This window comes from Suncus etruscus, chromosome X, assembly GCF_024139225.1.
Source record: "Suncus etruscus isolate mSunEtr1 chromosome X, mSunEtr1.pri.cur, whole genome shotgun sequence".
Taxonomy (NCBI): domain Eukaryota; kingdom Metazoa; phylum Chordata; class Mammalia; order Eulipotyphla; family Soricidae; genus Suncus; species Suncus etruscus.
The window spans coordinates 53,447,111-53,468,880 of NC_064868.1; the positions used below are offsets into that span (position 1 = coordinate 53,447,111).

The 21,770-nt window shown below is 44.4% G+C and overlaps 1 protein-coding gene across 1 annotated transcript in view; it reads left to right on the forward strand.

Annotated features, from left to right (window-relative positions):
• The window catches only part of CACNA1F (calcium voltage-gated channel subunit alpha1 F), a 40,683-nt gene extending 19,364 nt beyond the window's left edge, over nucleotides 1-21,319 (forward strand). The window contains 29 exon segments of the mRNA XM_049767139.1: nucleotides 1,739-1,877; nucleotides 2,066-2,195; nucleotides 2,932-2,991; nucleotides 3,163-3,269; nucleotides 3,349-3,436; nucleotides 4,043-4,150; nucleotides 4,234-4,286; nucleotides 5,432-5,578; nucleotides 6,259-6,460; nucleotides 6,551-6,709; nucleotides 7,676-7,786; nucleotides 8,014-8,097; nucleotides 8,895-8,915; nucleotides 9,119-9,247; nucleotides 9,595-9,660; nucleotides 9,912-10,003; nucleotides 10,459-10,618; nucleotides 10,858-10,985; nucleotides 11,276-11,372; nucleotides 11,510-11,612; nucleotides 11,877-11,978; nucleotides 12,131-12,261; nucleotides 12,499-12,627; nucleotides 13,494-13,657; nucleotides 15,447-15,548; nucleotides 15,754-15,875; nucleotides 16,001-16,113; nucleotides 20,608-20,805; nucleotides 21,089-21,319. Of these exon segments, the coding sequence (XP_049623096.1) occupies nucleotides 1,739-1,877; nucleotides 2,066-2,195; nucleotides 2,932-2,991; nucleotides 3,163-3,269; nucleotides 3,349-3,436; nucleotides 4,043-4,150; nucleotides 4,234-4,286; nucleotides 5,432-5,578; nucleotides 6,259-6,460; nucleotides 6,551-6,709; nucleotides 7,676-7,786; nucleotides 8,014-8,097; nucleotides 8,895-8,915; nucleotides 9,119-9,247; nucleotides 9,595-9,660; nucleotides 9,912-10,003; nucleotides 10,459-10,618; nucleotides 10,858-10,985; nucleotides 11,276-11,372; nucleotides 11,510-11,612; nucleotides 11,877-11,978; nucleotides 12,131-12,261; nucleotides 12,499-12,627; nucleotides 13,494-13,657; nucleotides 15,447-15,548; nucleotides 15,754-15,875; nucleotides 16,001-16,113; nucleotides 20,608-20,805; nucleotides 21,089-21,319 (3,476 nt within the window).
• Nucleotides 21,320-21,770: the final 451 nt, after the last annotated feature.

Sequence of the window (21,770 nt, forward strand, 5' to 3'; positions counted from 1 at the left end):
GATGTGTTTTATAACTACATGCATGAGAAACTTATTAATAATATAAACCATAAAATTTCAATCAATAAAATGTTCATTTATTTATTTATTTATTTTTGGTTTTGGGGCCACACCCGGCGGTGCTCAGGGGTTACTCCTGGCTATCTGCTCAGAAATAGCTCCTGGCAGGCACGAGGGACCATATGGGACACCGGGATTTGAACCAACCACCTTTGGTCCTGGATCAGCTGCTTACAAGGCAAACGCCGCTGTGCTATCTCTCCGGGCCCTGTTCCTTTATTTAAAGAAAATACACCACATAGTTGACATAGTTGACCATAATATATTTGTTTCCAGATAAGTAAGAGAAAGTTGTTTTTAAAAAGAATAGAAAGAGGGGCCAGAGTGGTGGCGCAGGACAAAAGGTGTTTGCTTTGCGTGTGCTAGCCTAGGACAGACCTCGGTTTGATCCCCCGGCATCCCATATGGTCCCCCAATCCAGGAGTGATTTCTGAGCACATAGCCAGGACTAACCCCTGAGCATCACTGGATGTGGCCCAAAAACAAACAAAAAAAGAATAGAAAAAAATATAAAAGATAAAGGAAGAGAAGAAATTTTTTTGAGAAGAAAGTTTTTTTAAAAAGAAAGAAAAAGGGGTACGGTAGCAAGCACATATGTGAAAATTTTTGTATCTCCTATTAATAGCAGAAGGGTTAATAAGCTCTTGTTAAATATTGTTATATTTCTATAGGAATGAAAGTATCAAACAAATGAAGTTGTCCAGTAATTCAAAGCACTATTTCTGATACTGTGGTATTTGTGGGGTGTGTTCTCAGCTGTCAGGCCTCATGGAAAAAGAAAGATGTGAGGTAGGGGGATGATGCCTGTACTCACTCCAAAAATCCCTGGTGATATCAGTCCCAAAACCAGAGTACCTGAAGTCTGGTCATATTGGTATCCCTGAAGAGAATCACAGAGGAGTGGTATGACAGGGCCATCAGCAAAACAGAAAAAAATACTTTTTTTTTGGTTTGTAGCTCCACACCAGGTGACATTCAGGGGTTACTCCTGGCTATGCACTCAGAAATTGCTACTGGCTTGGGGGACCATATGGGATGCTGGAGGATTGAACCGTGGTCCATCCTGGGTCAGCCACATGCACCATCACTCCGGCCCCAGAAAAAAATATTTTTTTTAGAAAAATATCCTTAAAACAATAAAAGAATGTACTTGATGGCACTGGGCCATTAAGAGTGAGGGTGAGAGGCCAGAATGATAGCACAGCAGCTAGAGCATTTGCCTGAAAACAGCTGACCCAAGTTTGATCGCAGGCATCCTATATGGTCCCCTAAGGCTGCCAGGAGTGATTTCTGAGTATGGAGCCAGGAGTAACCCTGAGCACCTCTGGTGTGGAAAAAGAAAAAAACAAAACAACAACAAAAGAGTGAGGGTGAGAAGCAGGTGCCTGTTTTCTTGCAGATTTTTCCTGACTCTTTGTTACCATGTTGTGTGTTTACAGCTGGGAGTGTAGTAATACTCATGACACACACCTTTCCCAAGCTTCTTCCACAGCCCAAAGAGCTCTGGGTGCCAGGGAGGGCACCACAGACTCCCAGGCCTCCTCTAAGCAGCTGCCATTCCAGCTGAAGGTGGAAAAGCTTTACAAAACCAAGTTTGGTGAACTACAGACATTCTTTTCATTGACTCTCATCCCCACCCATTCTCTCTGCTTTGATCTGGTGCCAGGCATGGAGGAAGAGGAGGAAGAGGAACAAGAGGATGGGGAAAAGGAGGAAGGTTCAGGGCATGCAGAATTCCTGCATGAAGTGGTACCAAAGGAGAAGGTGGTACCCATCCCTGAAGGCAGTGCCTTCTTTTGCCTCAGCCAGACCAACCCGTGAGCACCTTAGAGAGAATAGAGTGGGGTAGGAGGGCTGGGGCAGGTGAGGAGCCAGTATGTCTCCAAGGTTCTGCCAGGGCACACAGCCTGTAGCATTAGTTCCTGAACTATGGACCTCCCTCTCTCTCCCCTCCATCAAGTCTGTGTTCCTAGATACTGACTTCAGTTTGCTCCCCACTTCCCAGGCTGAGGAAGGCCTGCCACACCCTCATCCACCATCATATCTTCACCAATCTCATTTTGGTCTTCATCATCCTCAGTAGTGTGTCCTTGGCAGCTGAAGACCCCATCCGGTCCCACTCCTTCCGGAACCATGTGAGCATTTGGTAGGGATTAGGGAGGGATTCCAGAGGTTTTCTATTGGGCACAAGTGGGACCCAGTGGGGAGGCAGGGAGAAGATCCCTAGTTGAGTAGAGTGTAGAAGGTATAATGGCCACCATAGAAGTGTCAACCTTCACTTTGTGTGAAATCCACTTGGGAAGCATCAGGGAGGGGTCATAGTTGACTGAGGAAGCTGAAATGAGGGAGGTTGAGTGAGCCAAGGAGAGCCATGCAATGTCACTGGGTAGAGTCAAATGAACCCAAAATTTCCTATGGTCAATCCCACAGCCTAGCCTGTTGCCTAAAAAAATACTTGGTGGTGTCAGTGGCTTGTGTGTATGTGTGTGAGAGAGAGAGAGAGAAAGAAAAAGAGAGAGAGGGAAAGAGAGAGAAAGAAGGGAATGGAAAGATAAAAAACTGACAGTGGACTAAAGAGATAGTACAGCACGTTAGGCACTTGCCTTGCAAGCACCCAACCCAGATTCAATTCCCAAGTATCCCATATGGACCCCCAACCATTACCATGAATAATTCCTTAGCATAGAGTTAGGAGTAAATCCTGAGCATCATTGGGTGTGTCCCCCAAACAAAAATATCTGACAGAGAGAGGCATTCATCTGTCTATAGACACACATGTGCACATACATACACACACACACATACACACACACTGTTAGGTGTCCTCTGAGACCTGTCTCAGTGTCTGCTCCTTCTTTCTCACTTCTCCAGATCCTGGGGTACTTTGACTATGCTTTTACCTCAATTTTCACTGTGGAGATTCTACTAAAGGTAACTAATCACACCCCCAGTTGCCCAGCCCACTTCTACACCTATCTAGGCTTACACCCACAACTTGTTTCCCCCTAGCCCTAACTGCTTCCCAGGCCCCCTTTCTTTCTGCCTTCTTCCCCTCTCTACCTACAATTCTGCTGTTTCATCCAATCTCTTTCTACCCTCTAGATGACTGTCTTTGGAGCCTTTCTGCACCAAGGCTCCTTCTGCCGTAACTGGTTCAATCTTTTGGATCTGCTGGTAGTCAGTGTTTCTCTCATCTCCTTTGGGATCCAGTGAGTGACCCTACTCTCCTAAATCCTCCCAGAGTACAGGCAGGACCCAGGCCATAAATTAAAAATTCCCCCTCCACAGCTCAAGTGCCATCTCAGTGGTGAAGATTCTCCGAGTACTTCGAGTTCTTCGGCCCCTTCGGGCCATCAACAGAGCCAAGGGACTCAAGGTAACACTATCCCACCCAAATTTTCAGGTCTCAGACCCTATTTTCTTTACCCTGGCCTGGAGCATCATCGTGGATCAGACAGAACGTTTATCAGGATACACAGCCACATAGTCTGCTTTGGCTTTTTATTTTTGGATGGGGGTGGGGGCACATCAGTAATGCTCAGGGCTTATTCCTGGTGAGGCTCCAGTGACCATATGAGGTGTCAGAAATCAAACCAGGATCAGTAGCTTTCAAGGTAAGCACCATACCTGCTATACTATTTCTCTGGCCTTGGCCATATAATCTGCACCTACTATATATCCCCAGATATCAACCCACAGGGAAAGTGGTCTAATTCATGCTCCTCACAATTGACTGTATATTTTTCACCAATGCTCACATTTGTTTGATCCACTTCTCTGGCATGTGTCCATGTATTCCAGCCTGGAAAATACTGATTCTTTGTCAGTGCCTGGCCCACATCACTATCCCTTGAATCATGTGTCCCTGACCATCAACTTCTTAGCCCTGGGCCAAGTCACCAAGTAACATCCACACCCAGCTCTCTGCCCCTGGCTATCCTGGGTTTCAGAGGCCACAAGTCATGTCTGTTGATCCCTGTAGCATGTGGTACAGTGTGTGTTTGTGGCGATCCGGACCATTGGAAACATCATGATTGTGACCACACTCCTGCAATTCATGTTTGCATGCATTGGGGTACAGCTCTTCAAGGTACAAAGAAACACTGGGCTGGGTGGGGAGCAAGGGCAAAGGTGTGTGTGTAAGAATTGGCTTGACAGATAACCTTCCTATAGGGGAAATTCTACAGTTGCACTGACGAAGCTAAACACACCCCTCAGGAATGCAAGTGAGTGCTGAAAGTGGTCTCCCTGGAGCCCAGGACTCCTAGAGGCCACCCAGTCTTTTTTCTAACCCCCCCATGGCCCCAGAAATCCCTAAACCATCCTTAACAGAACAGTGGAAACCTTCCTCAGAGATCTTATTAAGAACCCCTCACCAGGCCGGAGAGATAACATGGAGGTAAGGCGTTTGCCTTGCATGCTGAAAGTCGGTTGTTCAAATCCCAGCATCCCATATGGTCCCCCTGAGCCTGCCAGGAGCGATTTCTGAGCATAAACCCAGGAGTAACCCCTGAGCGCTGCCGGGTGTGACCAAAAAACCAAAACCAAAACAAAACAAGAACCCCTCACCATAATTCTCTGAGGTCCCAAGATATAAACATAGAATTGTCTAAAAAATTGCAAAGATTCTCAGATCTCACCAAACCCTAAGTGGTTCCCATTCCCCAAAGTTATCAACATTCCATTCTTGGTCCTTTGGTAATCTTCAGACACAACCCATTTCTGGAGCCTAGTTCTCATCTTGAAACTACTATAGAGGGTGGTGGTTAAAACCATGGGTTTTGAAACCAGATATTCTGAGTTTAAATCCATCTTTCAAGAAAGATTTCCCTACATTTCTCAACTTTGCTAAGTCCCATTTCCCTCAATGAGAAAATGGGAATAGAAGGAGATAATATCCCCAACGTCACTCTGAGCAATGAATGTTTTACTGTTGGAAATGTACTACAATGTAAAGTTACTACATGTAGAGTTTACCATGATGTTGGAACATAGTGTTAAGATTAGTGATTATTAGCAATCACTTTTTCTCCCTGGTGATAATAATTATGGCATTAATAGCTCTTACATATGGTACCAACTATATGCCAGATAGCATTCACTATGATGTAGTTAGGTAATCCTTACAGAACTTCAGGAATGTTTGGTTTTTTTCATAAATAGGGAAAACCAAACACATCAATATGAAATGTTCAAGGTCATTCATCATGTATACTCAGGGGCAGAATTTGAACCCAGGCTATTCTGTTTCACCACTCGAGGTATCTATGTCAGATACCTCAACAGACTCCATCTCAGAGGCCCCACCTAATCCCTTATCCACAGCTTGCCACTCTTCCTCATTTACACAGTTTTTCTGTAACACCCACAGGGGCTCCTTTCTGGTCTACCCTGATGGAGATGTATCACAGCCCCTGGTCCAGGAACGGCTCTGGGTCAACAATGATTTCAACTTTGATAACGTCCTTTCAGCCATGATGGCCCTGTTCACGGTCTCCACATTTGAAGGCTGGCCTGCGTGAGAACTTGGACCCTTGGGATATGCAGGGCCCTGTGATAGCCTGGGCCCAGACTGTAGGGGCATTTGGGAGTTGGCTAGGGCTCACCAGTAAATAGAAAGGAAGGTATCTTAAGATTTTATGGTCTCAGTCTAAATAGGGCTTTCTGGGAATTGCTAGAGGTATCAGATGGGGGTCTCTTGAAAACTAGGTGAAGTGCTTATGACACCTTCAGGGAGTTGGACAGAAGACTCCCAGAAGTCAGTAGATGTCTCCAAAGGATTTAATAGAATTTATGGAAGACAAGATAAGTCTGGGAGGACTGAGTAAGGTTTTTGATAAGATGGATTTAGATTCAGAAGGTTCCAGAGAACTATGATTGTCTTTAGGGGACTAGAAGAAAATCTCAGGAAGGGATGGAGGGTGATATTTGAATAGATGGGAAAGGGGGATTTAGAGACTGGGGTGGGTCTTGTGAGGAGTTTTGGAAGTTGCATGGAGATATGATAATTAGAAAATTAGATTTTTGCATCTGGGAAGGTTTGGTGGGAGTCTTATATGTGTGGAGATCTCATATGTTAAGTCAGAGAGGTTAGGGATATTTGGGGTGCCACACAAGCTATTCTTATGTGTGGGACATTGTCTAGGGTCAGGTCTGAGGTGGTTAAGTTCACCAGACTAGTCCCCTTTGGGTCCCCAGGCTGCTCTACAAAGCCGTTGATGCACATGCAGAGGACAAAGGCCCCATCTACAATTACCACATGGAGCTCTCAGTGTTCTTCATTGTCTACATCATCATCATTGCATTCTTCATGATGAACATTTTTGTGGGCTTCGTGATCATCACTTTCCGTGCTCAGGGTGAGCAGGAGTACCAAAACTGTGAACTGGACAAGAACCAGGTAACTTCTGACCACCTACAAAACATCATCCCATGCCGCTACCCGAACACCCCATTTATTCACTCATTCATGCCCTGTATTGGTATGCAGCGCCAGTGTGTAGAGTATGCCCTCAAGGCTCAGCCACTCCGTCGATACATCCCCAAGAACCTGCATCAGTATCGTGTGTGGGCTGCTGTGAACTCAGCTGCCTTTGAGTACCTCATGTTCCTGCTCATCCTGCTCAACACAGTTGCTCTAGCCATGCAGGTATGAGGTCTGCTCCCCTTCTCAACCCATCATACAACTAAACCTGTTCTATCCACACACTCCCAGAGAAACTGTTGGGAACACTGTAGATTAGAGGGTTTCAACCACCACACTGCAAACTGGTGTTATTCAGCAGTGCAAAACAGCTGAAAACCACCACTGCTTTAGGCTGAAAGTAACAAAACCCCTAAAAGACAGAGATTTAAGCCATATAAAGAACTGAACCACATTTTTACAAATATGAGACCAATAATTGTGAGATGCACCCTGATTTCAAAGAAGAAATGCTCTGTGAATGGCAGATCATATTCATTAGTTCTCATTGATTATGAAACATGTCCCAATTTTAGAAGTCTTAATGCTAAAAGATGTGTATACTGGTAGCACAAAATGTGGTGTTGCTTCATGTAATAGATGATGTAGAGGCACGATATGTGTTTAATTAGGAACCAGAGTCCACCATTCTTCTTTTATATTATCAGTGACAATGATTGAACACAGGGTTTCACACATATGAGGCAGGTGTTCTACCACTGAGCCAAATACCCAGTCCTATATTCCACTCTACTTAGAGTGTTGGCATTCGTTCTTAGGATTTTTTATTATCACAAGATGGTTGCCATAGCTTCTGACATCACAACCACATTTAAATCAGGAAAGGGGTTGGAAGATTACAGGGGACTCTTCTCGGTTAAACTTTTTCTTGGAAGGCAAATATTTGTCACAGAAGCTACATAACCAGCAGCTGACTTAAGTTTCTCTTTCATTAGTCAGACATATCTGCAATGAAAACTAGAAAATCAAAACCTCATCTTTAGAAAATTCACAATGGAAATCAGACAGTGTAAAACTTTGGTCAACCCAGAGTGTGACCAAATCCCCTGACTCACCTCAATCCAAGTCAGAGTATGGGTGGTATAGGAGGTCTCTGACACAGGTATACCCACGCATCACTTTCTCCCCCAGCATTATGAGCAGACTGCTCCCTTCAACTATGCCATGGATATTCTCAATATGGTCTTCACTGGCCTCTTCACAGTTGAGATGCTGCTCAAAATCATCGCATTCAAACCAAAGGTAACTCCCCAGATCTAGACCTTTCCTCATAGGTGAATTCCTTGAGAGATGGAATTTATTACAATGTCTCCTTGGAACTTGTGAGACTAAGGAGTGATTGGGATCTAGATGCAGTCATATCATGTGATCCAAGCCTAACCCTGCATCACTAATGTTCCCTACTGCTGTTGACCTCCTAGCCTAGCTTCTAGCTGTGAAGCAAACCAATATTTTCCTTCTGCCTACAGCATTACTTTGCCGATGCATGGAACACATTTGATGCTCTTATTGTAGTGGGCAGCATTGTGGACATTGCTGTCACTGAAGTCAATGTGAGAACTGCTCTCTTCCCCTGCCAACTTTCCCCCACCTCAGTCCCAGGGGTCTCTTTTACATGGGTATGTGGCTCCCACTTACACCCACTTAACTTCTAGAGACTCAATGATTCTCATTCTAAATCTATCTCATATTGGTTCCTGTTGATCTCAACCAAAGTTCCCTTCTACCAGTTTCCTCATCACATTTGTGCCTATTTGATTCCATCGTCTCCTAAAATGACTCTCCTATTATTTCCTTCATTGCCTCTACATTCTACTCCATTGGATCCATTATTTCCACCAACACATACGTTAGCTTTCTCCAATTCTTCTACACCTTCATTGGATTCATTTACACCACTGATAAAATTGTTAAATCATTGGGTCTTTCATGGTTCTGTCATCATCACTGATATCATTGTTGGATCCATTTTTTGCTCTGTTGGTTATGATATGGCTCTACTACCTCAACTGACCATATTGCTGATTCTCTCCATTCTTGGCTTCTACATTGTGTCTTCCTTGGTTCTCTCATCTCCATAGTCTCCATGACACATTTGGCTCCATCATTGTCTCCCATGACTCCAGTAATCTATAATTTTCTGTACCTTCTCCTTTCCTTTTCACCCTTATTACCAACTTTCTTTATAACTATCTTGGCTTACTATCAAATAACATTCCCCATTTATTCCTTGAATAATAACTTTCCCTTCTCTACTATATCTGTCCCATGATTTTTTTTCCTTGCTCATTTGGGCTTATGGTCTCATAATCTTCTCAATGACCACTATTGTGAACAAATATACCTACAGAATGGTGACCACTTTCGTGAGGTAGTTATCCTGTCCCACAAGAGAAATTTCTGCTTCTTTCCTTACCCACCTCTTTTCTGTTTTCCATGGGTTTCCTTAGAGATAGTTTAACCTCACTGAGGTCTAAGTTCTAAGGTGTTTGGGAACTTGATTTATTGATGCATAAGACAAAGAGGTGATTGGGCAAATGTGAACTGAGTGTTCTCACCATATACCAACCCCAGAACACTGAGGATAGTTCCCGCATTTCCATCACTTTCTTTCGCCTCTTCCGAGTCATGCGACTGGTCAAGCTTCTCAGTAAAGGTGAAGGAATCCGAACGTTGCTCTGGACATTCATCAAGTCCTTCCAGGTAATTATTATTTCTTTGACCACCCTTTACCCCAACCTCACACCTCTCAGTCTGACCTTTTACTACACTCAGGACTACATTCATCCAACATGTCATACCTGTCAGCAACTTACCATGCCAAGTTATCTCTTTTCTAGGCTCTCAACTAAAAAAACACATCTTGGCCTAACTGACCTTACTTTGTTATATTTAATACCATGTCCATATTTTGGAGGCACTGAGCATTATGGGCAATTATGGACATACACCACATATCTTAGGTGTCCCCAGTATGAGGGATCAATGCATCTGGGGCTGATAGTTTTCTGCCTGTATCTTAGTCTCTTGCTTCTTCTCTATCCCCACAGGCCTTGCCCTATGTGGCTCTTCTCATTGCAATGATATTCTTCATTTATGCAGTCATTGGGATGCAGGTAAGTGGGCATTCTAGAGACATCTCTGGTGTATGTTCCCCTTTACTGAAGGATAATTGAGTAAGGATAGCCCAAAATAAGATAGCATATGGGAAAACAGACAAGCTGAATGATCCAGAATCAATGCATATGTGAGAATGGGATCAGCAGTGCCTACTGGGCAAGGTTGCTTGAATTCTTTAGATATTAGAGCAAGTAAAATATGCAGGGTATAGACTCATTCCCCTGATACAGCTTCTGTGTGCCCACAGATGTTTGGCAAAGTGGCTCTTCAAGATAGCACTCAGATAAACCGAAACAATAACTTCCAGACCTTTCCACAGGCTCTGTTGCTTCTATTCAGGTGATACCTATCCCCTCCTTTTCTTCTACCATCTCCAGCAGGCTCTCAGATGCCTATACACTCTCTCTTGGCCCCAGTCAGCCCTAACTCTTGGAATAACAGGACAGCATATGACTCCATACTACCTGATGCCTTTTATGACTACATTCTGAGGACTCTTTTAAAATAATCTCAATATTCTAGAGAGTCTAAATATTAGTGTCAGAAAAAAGGATATGTATCCATTTTCTGGCTTTAATATTTGTCCCTTCCTTAAGCCTCATTACCTATCTATTAAATGTAAATAATAACTATATTCAACATGGCCAAGGCAGCTTTTCAAATACTGAAAAGCTATCAGCTGAAGTAGTTCTTGGTGTGAAGTGAGTTATCTCACTTCTCCAAATCACACAGTTCCACTTTCATGGCTACATTGCCTCCACTTAAAAATAGCATCCCTGTGTTAACCCCCCCAGGTGTGCCACTGGTGAGGCATGGCAGGAGATAATGCTTGCCAGTCTTCCTGGGAATCGATGTGACCCTGAGTCTGACATCAGCCCTGGCGAGGAGTTTACCTGTGGGAGCAATTTTGCCATTGCCTATTTTATCAGCTTCTTCATGCTTTGTGCCTTTCTGGTGAGGACCATATCCCCACGAGCTACACAATTGCCATAAAAGCTGGCTTTGAGGGGTTCAAGGATAAAGTGGTGAGCCAAACATTCAGGGTGGGTAAATAGGCTGACCTGACAACAAGATCAACACAAGAACCCATGACCCAGTAACCATAAAAGTGACCTCAATCTCCCTACTCCCATGCACATGCACACACTATGCTTTGCCCTTTACCAAATTCTCTGATGCTCTCTGGCCCACAGATCATCAATCTCTTTGTGGCTGTGATCATGGACAACTTTGATTACCTAACCAGAGATTGGTCCATACTGGGCCCCCATCACCTAGATGAATTCAAGAGGATTTGGTCTGAATATGATCCTGGGGCCAAGTATGCTCTCTATCCCATACCTGGAACACAAGGGAACTGGAAACTGCCCTCACAGTCTCTCAGCCCCAGAATATTTATCTTGTGCTTCCCATTATCCATGACCCACAAGTTACCTATTGCTCATATTCTTTCCTATTCCTCTGTCTACTGCCTCCCAAATGGTCCCTAGTAGAAGTGGGCAGGAGTATTGGTAAGCAGGGGGAGTAATAAACTAATGGGGCCTTGAGAAAGACTCGAGAGGGTAGCCCAATCCATTTGTGTCTCCCACCCACACCCCTACTTGTCCCCAGGGGCCACATCAAGCACCTGGATGTAGTGGCCCTGCTAAGACGGATCCAGCCACCCTTAGGATTTGGGAAATTGTGCCCACATCGAGTGGCCTGCAAGGTTTGTGCCTCTGTTCATCCTAGCACCCCAAATCCCTGCCCCCACCACTGAGAGATCTCCCCACCACATGGGTGGGGCATTCATGCTTGCATCCTTGACATTTGCCCAAAGTGAGTTCATGTCCCTTGTGTACACAGAGGCTTGTGGCAATGAATATGCCCCTTAGTTCAGATGGGACAGTGACATTCAATGCCACGCTCTTTGCTCTGGTTCGGACATCCCTGAAAATTAAGACAGAAGGTGAGTGGAGGATAGGGGGAAGAGACATATGGTGATCAGAAGCAGGAGTGGGAGGGTCCCCAGGGAGGTTTCAGGAAGTATATTGATTGAATATTGCACCCCAATACTAGTTTTGGACCTTAATAGTGTGGCTTCTTCTGGCCTGTTTTTACACCACTCCCATGGAGGCAGCATGAGGCAGCAAAGCTTACAAACCCCCTTCAATTATGAGGCTCCAGCTACCAAGGGCTCTCTCTCTCTCTATTGGTTCGTGTTCCGATGCAGGGAAACTGGAGCAAGCCAATCAGGAACTGCGGATTGTCATAAAAAAGATCTGGAAGAGCACGAAACCCCAGGTGCTAGATGAGGTCATCCCCCCTGCTAACAGTAAGCTAGCCCTACTCCCAGATGCTGTGAGTCAGCCTCGGATTGCTAAGAGGATTGCCAAAATCGCCACAGAACCTTCCCTGCTGACAGGGGTGGGAGGCAGGCATTAAAACTGAGTACCTCTGTGTAACCTAATTCCTCTCTACCCCCAGAAGAAGAGGTCACTGTGGGGAAATTCTATGCCACGTTTCTAATTCAAGACTATTTCTGCAAATTCCGGCGAAGGAAGGAAAAGGGGCTACTAGGAGCTGAAGCCCCTCTAAATACTGCTTCAGCACTTCAGGTCTTCAGATCTGGATCTGGGGTGTGGTTGTGGGTGTGAGACTGCTGTGGCTAAGGTTGATAGCCTTTGTGACTTTCTGGGAGTTATCTTACCAATGAGAAAAATTAGGTCCCAGGACCCCCTGGGGCTGAGGAGCTCCTTCCTCCATCAATTCCTGTTTGAAAAGCAGGCTTCTAGGGAGAGGGGTGAGATCAGATCTGGAGTTGTTTTGATTCCTTATTTCTCCACCTCTCACAGGCTGGTCTGAAGAGCCTGAAGGTCTTAGGTCCTGAGATTCGGCATGCCCTCACCTGTGACACAGATGAGAAACAAGAGGAACAGGAGGGAGATGAGGAGAAAGATGACAAGGACTTAGAAAAGCATAGGGTGAGGGTAACAAGATTTCGGTAGCTGGAAGATATTTTCTATTTTTCAGGGGACAAGGCCCAGCAATGCTAGGACTAGATGAGGCACTGGGATGGTTCCCAGGACCCAACACAGACAACATAAACGTTCTACCACATGGACCACATCCTGTCCCCATTTTATTACTTTGACTGTAAAACACTCCCTCTATCCTGAGGGACTTTGGCATTACCTCTGGTGGGAGATGCCTTTGGAGATGTTCCCTCATTCCCAATAGAAAGTTATTTACTCCCTACCATAAGCCATTGGGGTACAGTTTCTGAATTGAACCCCTATCATATTTTAATTCAGAAAATACTTTATTTAAGAAAAAGGAAAGGAAGGCAAGGAATCTCTCAGATTATGGGAAGGATCTCCTAAAGAAGGATTCCCCAGGTAGCCTTTTAAAGATAGTTTATATAAGGGGCCTGAGTGATGATACAGTAGGTAAGTCATTTGCCTTGCGAGCAACTGACCCAAGTTTGATTCTCAGTACCCTATATGATCTCCTGATCCCCACCAGTAGTGATCCCTGAGTGTAGAACCAGAAGTAAGCTTTGAGCAACGGTGGGTATTGCCAAAAATCAAAAATAAATTTTAAACTTTTAAATAAAAAGGAGGTAAGGTGAGTAGGGTGTTTGCCTTGCACATGGCCAACCCAAGTTTGATTCCCAGTCTCTAACAAATGGTACTCTGAGTCCTCCAGGTTTGATCCCTGAGCACAGAGCCAGGAATAACCATAAGCGCCACCAGATGTTGTCTAAAAAAATAAAAAAGAAAAAGTTAGTCTATATGGCAAGTAGATGAAAGAAAGTAAGGATGCAAAATTGGTCCTGTAATTTTCATAGGTCCCCATGGAGTCCTAGCCCTTATCTCTCCAAAATTCCCTGATTTCTGTGTCTCTACCTTTGAAGTCTAGACCTACATGCTCCCCTGAGCCCAGTGATGATGAGGGGGAAGCATCTCACTCCAGGCAGTCCAGTGTGCTCCAAGATGAGTCCCATTCCATCAGGTATGGTCATAAATCTGGTGGAAGGTTGGGAGGGAAGCAAAGGTTAGACATTGTGGTGGTGGGTGGGGTTACTTGAGGGCCAGAGTAGGAAGCCAAAATAGGCTTTTGAATAAAAGTTTTGGGAGAAAACAGGAGACTCAAATACTGAGTTGGGAAACTAGGTGATAAAAGATACATATGAGGGCCATAGAGATAGTCAATGAGCAGGATGCTTGCACTGCACACAGTTGACCCAGATTCAATCTCCAACACCCCATATAGTCACCTGAACCCCACCAAAAGTGACCTCTGAATGCAGAGCTTTGAAAATCATTATGTATATTGCCCCCCACCCCACTATAAAAGAAATGCACATGAAAGTGTAGGGCCAGGGAAATAGTTCAAAGGACTGAGTGTTGTATGCTAAGCATCCACAAATCCTGGATTCAGCCCCAAAACCCTGTGTTTTCCTTAACAGAACTGCAAAGGGCTCCCAAACTTAAGCCCTGAATAGGCTCTGAGCACCATCAGGGGTTGCCCAAAAAGAAAAATGAAAGTGCTGGAGAGATAGAACAAAGGTTTAGGTACTTTGCATACCTACTTTGTTGCTGACCTTGGTTTAATCCCTGGTGCTACATATATTGGTAACTGAATATGGAGCCTCAAGTACCTCCAAGTGTGGCCTAACCCCCACCCTTCAAAACAAAACAATCAAAAGAGGACAAAGTGATAGTCCATGGACTGAATCAATAGTACAGCGGTAAGGACATTTAGCTTGAACAAATCTGACCTGACTTCAATACCTGGCACCCTATATGGTACCCTGAGCAACACCAGGAATAAACCCTGATAAGAGCCAGGTATGACCAAAAAAAGCAAATTACCGAACTGTTGGGATTAATAGCTGAGTCTCCAGACCGCACAGAACACTGCTGGATGTGGCCCCTAAACCAAAAAAACACAAAGACAATGCAAAGAAGTTCAATGATGTATGTGATTAGTATGTGTACCTGATATAAAATCTAGATGACCCTGGGTTAGGCACTTATTCTCATCTTCCTCCAGCTCCACCCCTGTGAAAGAGCTGTGCTCACTTCAGAGGGATGATGGGAGGTCAGTGAAAAAGGGGGCAAAATTGTTCAAAGCTAGCTTTTTTGTTTGTTTGGGGCCACACTTGGCACTGCTCCAAGCTTATTTCTGGCTCTGCATACACAGATTAAGTAGGCTTGGAGGACTATATCAGATGCTAGGACTCAAACCCGGATCATAGCATGCAAGGCACCTCACCTCCTGTACTATCACTCCAGCTCCTTGTACACTTAGCTTCACAGCCTCGTCTTCAGTGACCCTCCAAAACTCAGTCTCAGTCTCATGTTGATCATTTTAACAGGTCAACTTTAATTATTTAGAAACTTTGTGTTCATACAATGAAACTTTTTTTTAAAATAAATCTCGATGTTCTCTCTAAATGATGAGTAGTCAATGTTAGATTTTGTGAATTTTCCCAATAAAAAAGAAATTAAGTGCCAGGGAAACAACTCTAAGGGACATAGTATAAGGAGTCTAGCATTCATTCCCTAATACTACATGGTCCCCCCAAAATACCTCCAGGAATAGTCCTGAACACTCAGAGCAACAAGCCAACAGTAGCTCCTAGCATGGCCAGGTATGGCCCAAACCTGCCCCCCCCAAAAAGAAAGGTAAATTCCAGGGTTTCTGTAGGAATGTGGCATGGAATGTAAGTGAACCAAGGGCTCGGGGCCACAATTATTGAAGGATCTGATCAGCCTAACTTGCCCATTTTGCCCAGAAAAAACTCTCAGGCTCTGGTCTTCACCATTCTGGAAGATGGGAGTTCTCAACTCCAGGAAAAGAAAGAAGATAAGCAGGATAAGGAAGAAGTCCTGACTCAGCTCTCTGGCTTTGACATGTATATATATGTATATATACGTATATATATACATACATATATATGTATATATACATACATATATATACATATATAAACATGCATATATATACATATATGCTGATTCCATGCAGGAAGGAGGGCAGGACTGTTGGCATCTGGACACTATGATCAGGCCAACACTCACCCTCAATCCACCTCTGTACAGGCTCTTTTACCAAAATGAACAGGCAGAAACTTCCCTGCACACCAACGTTTGGCCATCTCACAATCCCCAGAGACATGTGGCTTGTGTGCCCCGCCGCCGTCTGCTGCCCCCCACACCTGCAGGTGAGATCAGGAAGGGTTCCTAAAGGCTCCCTAAGAGAAAGCAGGCAGACCACTGAAGAAACACTGACATGGTTCTTTGCCCCATGTTGCCTCCTTCTCCCCTGCCACTGACACCCCACCTACAGGTCGCAAACCCTCTTTCACCATCCAGTGTCTTCGGTGCCAAGACAGCTCTGAAGATCTGCCCATTCCAGGCACCTACCACTGTGGGTGGAACTCAGGACCCATCAAGGCACAGGTGACATGTGGAGTGGGGTGCTGAGGTTTCAAGGGGTTCAGAGCATCTTAGTTGGGCACTTCTGGAAGAGGGGACACATGCTCATTCCCACTGTGCTCAATGTATCTTTGAGGTAATTCTGCTAGGAACTGTAATTTACAGAAAAGGAAGTAAGCATCATCAAAATTACGTAGGTTCGGCTGTGAGTTAAAACCAGACTTGTTATATTATTTCTTTTTTTTTCTTTATTTGTTTTTGTGGAGTTGTGATTGTACCCCATCAGAGCTCAGGGCTTATTCCTGGCTCTGAACTCAGGAGTCACTCTTGGTGGGGTTTGGAAAACTAGATGTGCTGCTGAGGCTCGAACCCAGGTCAGCCACATGCAAAGCACGTGCCTTACCAACTGGATTAGCTGTCTGGTGCAAATGAGCTATTTTTATTTTTGCCACACTCCAACATGCTTACTGTTTATTACTTTCTAACTCTGTGCTCAAGGATCACTCCTGTCAGATTCAGAGTACTATATGGAGTTTCAGTGATTGCACCTACATCAGTTGCATTTAAGACGAACACCCTACTTGCTGTAATATCCTTTAGTCCTCTCCTTTAATGTTTTTTTTTTAATTTTGCCACAGTTATTTGCAATCTACAGTATTGTCAACAGTAGGGTTTCATGCATACAACATTTCAACAGCAGACTCACAACCATAACGCTCATTTTCCTCCACTAGTTTCTAGTGATTTCCCCCTCATCCTCCCTGGTAAGATCCCTTCTATAGACCATTTATTAGATACTGTTGCTTTGGGTTAGGTTTGAGTCATTTGTTGTACCCTTATTTGAATTTTTTGTATTCCACATATGAGAGGATCGGTTTTTGAGTGCATTGCCAGGAGTAACCCCTGAGTTTACAGAGTGTGGCCCCAAAACCAAAAAAAAATATCATCAATAGTATAGGCATTGCACACTTTTTCAAATTAATTTTTTTTACATTTTATGGCTCCCTTGCTGTCTAATAGGAAGTGGAGAAATAAACATCAAAACAAAATATATGAATAGCAATCTGATCCTGGCAATGTGGGATTCAGAAGCTGTAAATTATATAAAAAGTTTCTTCAGCCAAATGGCCAAGATAGTATGATGGCTGGGATACCAGTTATTATCTATCTCTACAAGTACCTAAACATAGGCTGGTTGCTTTAGTATAATAAAGACTGAAAATCTTTCCTTACAGTGAGAAGTTAATACAAATAGTTAAAACAATTTTGTGCAAGAAAATTATAAAGAGCATAAAGAATAGAGTAATACTAACATCTTCAGCTCCTGCCAATAAGAACAGAAAATTTAAATTTAGATAGAAGAATTAAATAAAATACAATAGAAGATATAAATAAGCTTTGATAATATGAATAATAGTAGGTTGACTACTGAATCTCCCCTTTTTTGAATAAAACAATAATTCTAGATAGCACAGTAAAATTATATAGTAGCTGCTGTTAATCAAGAGCAAGAAGCAATATTTTTAGCTTTGAGAGTCTATTAGGTGCAGTCAGGATGCATTTGGTCTCAGCTATGGGCTCTGACATCATCTGTTCCAAGGCAGTTTCTAGTCATCAGCTACCAGTGGGTATTTCCACGATGTCTGCCCCAGGGGTTGAGTAGCTGAATCTACAGGAGTCCTTTCTTTGTCCATCCAGGTGGGGGACTCAGTTCAGGTGACAAGGCAGTTCCAGCATTTTCTTCCTGCAAACCAGCAAACTTGGCTAGATGTTAGTATAAAGAGGGCAATAATATTGTTGCTTACTCTTAACTGGGTCCAAGAGAAAATGTCTCTAGACCTGTATTAATTTTAATAGCCTAAGCATTTCAGGGGAAGCTACAGGCTTCCCTTCTCATTTTATATTTTAGAGATACTATCATCTTTTTTTTTTTTGGGTTTTTGGGTCACACCCTGCAGTGCTCAGGGGTTACTCCTAGCTCTAAGCTCAGAAATCACCCCTGGCAGGCATGGGGGACCATATGGGATGCCGGGATTTGAACCACCATCCTTCTGCATGTAAGGCAAATGCCTTACCTCCATGCTATCTCTCCAGCCCCCGGGATACTATCATCTTAGAAAATATTACAAAGGGAGTGTGGACAGAAAGGGTCCATCCTCTGTCTTCTTCAGGATGGCAAAGGACTGTAGTTTCTACCTATAAAAAACGATAAAATCTTATGTTACCGTGACTCCAAAAAATGCAATTGACTGGTTTGGTTCTCAGTTTTAATTTCTGAAAAAGATCACATTAATTAGACAGTGGAATATTACTTGAGCAGATCAGGCCCTGGAGCTGCAAGTGATCCTCTCTCTTTGGGAGGACAGAGTTTTCTCTGAAATGATAATGCAGAAGTTAAGTCAAAGCAGCATAGCATTATTTAGTTCAAAATTGATATGAAGCAAGGCAAATTTTTATAGTCACAATATTTAAATGTATTCTATATAAGTAATTAATAAAGGAGTGGTAGGTATATAGTTTTTTGAGACTCAGAAATATAATAAGGAAAAAATAAGCAAAATATTTGTAAGTTTTACAAGCTTTTTTTTTTTTTTTGGTTTTTGGGCCACACCCAGCGGTGCTCAGGGGTTACTCCTGGCTGTCTGCTCAGAAATAGCTCCTGGCAGGCACGGGGGACCATATGGGACACCGGGATTCGAACCAACCACCTTTGGTCCTGGATCGGCTGCTTGCAAGGCAAACACCACTGTGCTATCTCTCCGGGTCCCAAGTTTTACAAGCTTTTATTAAATTTGGCTATAACATAAGATACACTGTCAGTCTTTCTTAGGAAAAGTTCTTTAATTCTATACAGGTGTTGTTATGCTGGGAGAAAACATAGCTGAGTTACTTTACTGTTATTTCTCATTTTATATCAGGGTAAGATTTCCATGGTAATTGGGAATAAATGGGCTGGAATGATAGTAGAGCAGGGAGGGCACTTACATTGTAGGCAACCTATCCAGATTTGACCTCCAGCATCATATATTTCCCAAAACCACCAGGAATTTTTGCTGAGTTCAGAACCAGGAGTAACCCCTGAGCACTGCTGGGTGTGCCTCCCCCCAAAATATGGGTAAAGAGGTGAATAGAAACTTTTTCAAAAAAGGCATATATGGACCAGAGCAATAGCACAGCAGTAGGGCATTTGTTGCACACGGCCAACCCGAGACAGGCTCAGGTTTGGTCCCCAGCATCTTATGTGGTCCCTGAGCCTGCCAGGAGCGATTTCTGAGCGCAGAGCCAGGAGTAACGCCTGAGCCCTGCTGGGTATAGTCCAACCCCCCCAAAAAAAACACAGATAAATGGCCAAGATATATACAAAATAACGTTTTGTACCACTTATCTCAGAAAAATGCAAATTAGAGCATCAGTGAAATATTATCTCATACCAGTGAGGCACATCATAAAGAACAACAACAACCAGTTTTTGTGTGGCTGTGAGAAAAAGGAACATTTGCCCACTGATGGCGAAAATGTTGACTGGTTCAACCCTTTCTGGAAAACATACTGTCCTCTTAAATATACTCAAATGTGAGGACCAGAGAGATAACGCAGAGGACTTTGCTTGTGGGTTCAATCTCCAATACTGTGTGGTCCTCTGAGTATCACTAGGTAAGACCCCTGCACACAGACAGGTGTGAGTCTTGCCTCCCAAAATACCTTTGGAATGGAGCAATAGCACAGAGGGTAGGGCATTAGCCTTGCACATGACCAACCCAGGTTTGATCCCTGGCATCCCATATGGTCCCCCAAGTCTGCCAGGAGTGATTCCTGAGCATAGAGCCAAGAATAACCCCTGAGTGCCACAGGATGTGACTCCAAAAATTCCTCAAATTTGACATGCATCCTTTCAGTTTGGCTGTGGTTGTATTTTAGTTTGTCTTTGTTTTGGGGCCACACTCAGGTGTAATTCTTGGTCACTCTCCCTGTTGTTCATAGACTCATTTGGTATTAGAGCAGAATCTAGCTCTCCCATCTGCAAGGCATCATTTTAACCTTTTGAGCCATTTCCCTGACCAACTGCAGTTTGTTTGGAGGGTAAGAAGTAAGCATGAGGCCAGAGTGATAATACAGTGGGCATGGTGCTCACCTTGCAGAAGGCAGAACCAAGTTTGATCCCTGGCATCCCATATAGTCCTCTATGTCTGCCAGGAGTGACCCCAGTACAGATTCAGGTAAGTCCTGAACACCACTGGGTGTAGAAAAAAAAAACTACGCTCAAAAGGGGGAAAGGTAGTACAGGGGTTAGGGTGCTTGCCTTGCATCCTGCCAATCTAAGTTTGAATTTCCAAGGTTGTGTATGGTCTGCCAAGCACCGCTAGGGGTCACTCCTGAGCACAGGGCCAGGAATAGTCCTTGGGCACCACTCCGTGTCGGCCCCGCAAAAATAAATAAGAGAAGTATGCTCAGTTGTAAGCCCTAGACCAGTACAACCCACCTATTTATCACTATCCATTGATGTTTATTCTGGTCCAGGGTTCCTGGGAAACCCCTCCTCAGAGGGGCTGGATCATGTATGCCCCGCTGTTACTGGTGGAGGATGTGGCAGCGGTGGAAGGATCCCTTCGGAAATCCAGTGGTTCGCTTCACACCTTCACCTGTCTAGACGTGCCTGGAACCCACTCGGATCCCAGCCATAGCAAAAAGAGCAGTGCTGACAGACTGGTGGAGGCCGTGAGTCCAGAAGGGGCATAGAAAAGAGGGATAGGATTAGTTAAGTGCTGGGTTTTTGGAGTGCAGACGTAAAAGGAGTTACAAGTTTCTATCCCTTTGCTCTGCAACTTCTGCTCCTCTCGATGCTTACCACTGCTTCTGCCGACTTTCCTGCATAATCTGCCTGGGTACATCCTTGATCCAAACTGAAAACCCCAAGCCCCTCCCATCAAGTGCTTTGGCCACTGCTTTGACTCCATGCTGTCAACACTGAGCCTCCTCCCCCATCTGTGCCCTGCCTCAGGTGCTCATCTCAGAGGGCCTGAGCCTCTTTGCCAGAGACCCATGCTTTGTAGCTCTGACCAAGCAGGAGATTGCCAACGCATGTTGCCTGACAATGGATGAGATGGACAGCGCCGCCAGCAACTTGCTGGCCCAGGGGACCAGCTCACTTTACAGTGATGAGGAATCCATCCATCACTGCCTGGATGAAGAAGACCTAGGAGACGAGATGCCCTGCATCCGTGCCCTTTGATTCCCCAGCCCTCTCCCTTTGCTCAAGAAAGCTTGGGCTACTCACTCCCTTCAACACACAAACACACCACACACAACACACCGTACTCTTCAGGCTTTCCATATCTCTGCACTAGGTAGCCTGGGGCCCCTCCATTCACCTCATCCTGTTTCAACCCTGAGCCACTGCTCACATGCGGGTATTTGCAGAAAGCAGGACAGCTAGGCTCTGATTATTCAGCGTCAAGGAAGGAGGAAGGAGAAGGAAGAAATAGCAGCCAAAGAGGCTGGGGATTGCTTGGAGTGGGAGGAGTGGGAAAGGGGGTGGGTGCTGGCTTGAGATGGAGAAATGAAGGCGGGGCAGGCTTTGCTGGGAAAGTCTGAGATCCTACAAGGGGCTCGTCAGGTGTCACTGAGGAGGGAAAGATGGGGGTTGAGGGTAGAGTTGAAAAGCTAAGAAAATCTAAGAAAAT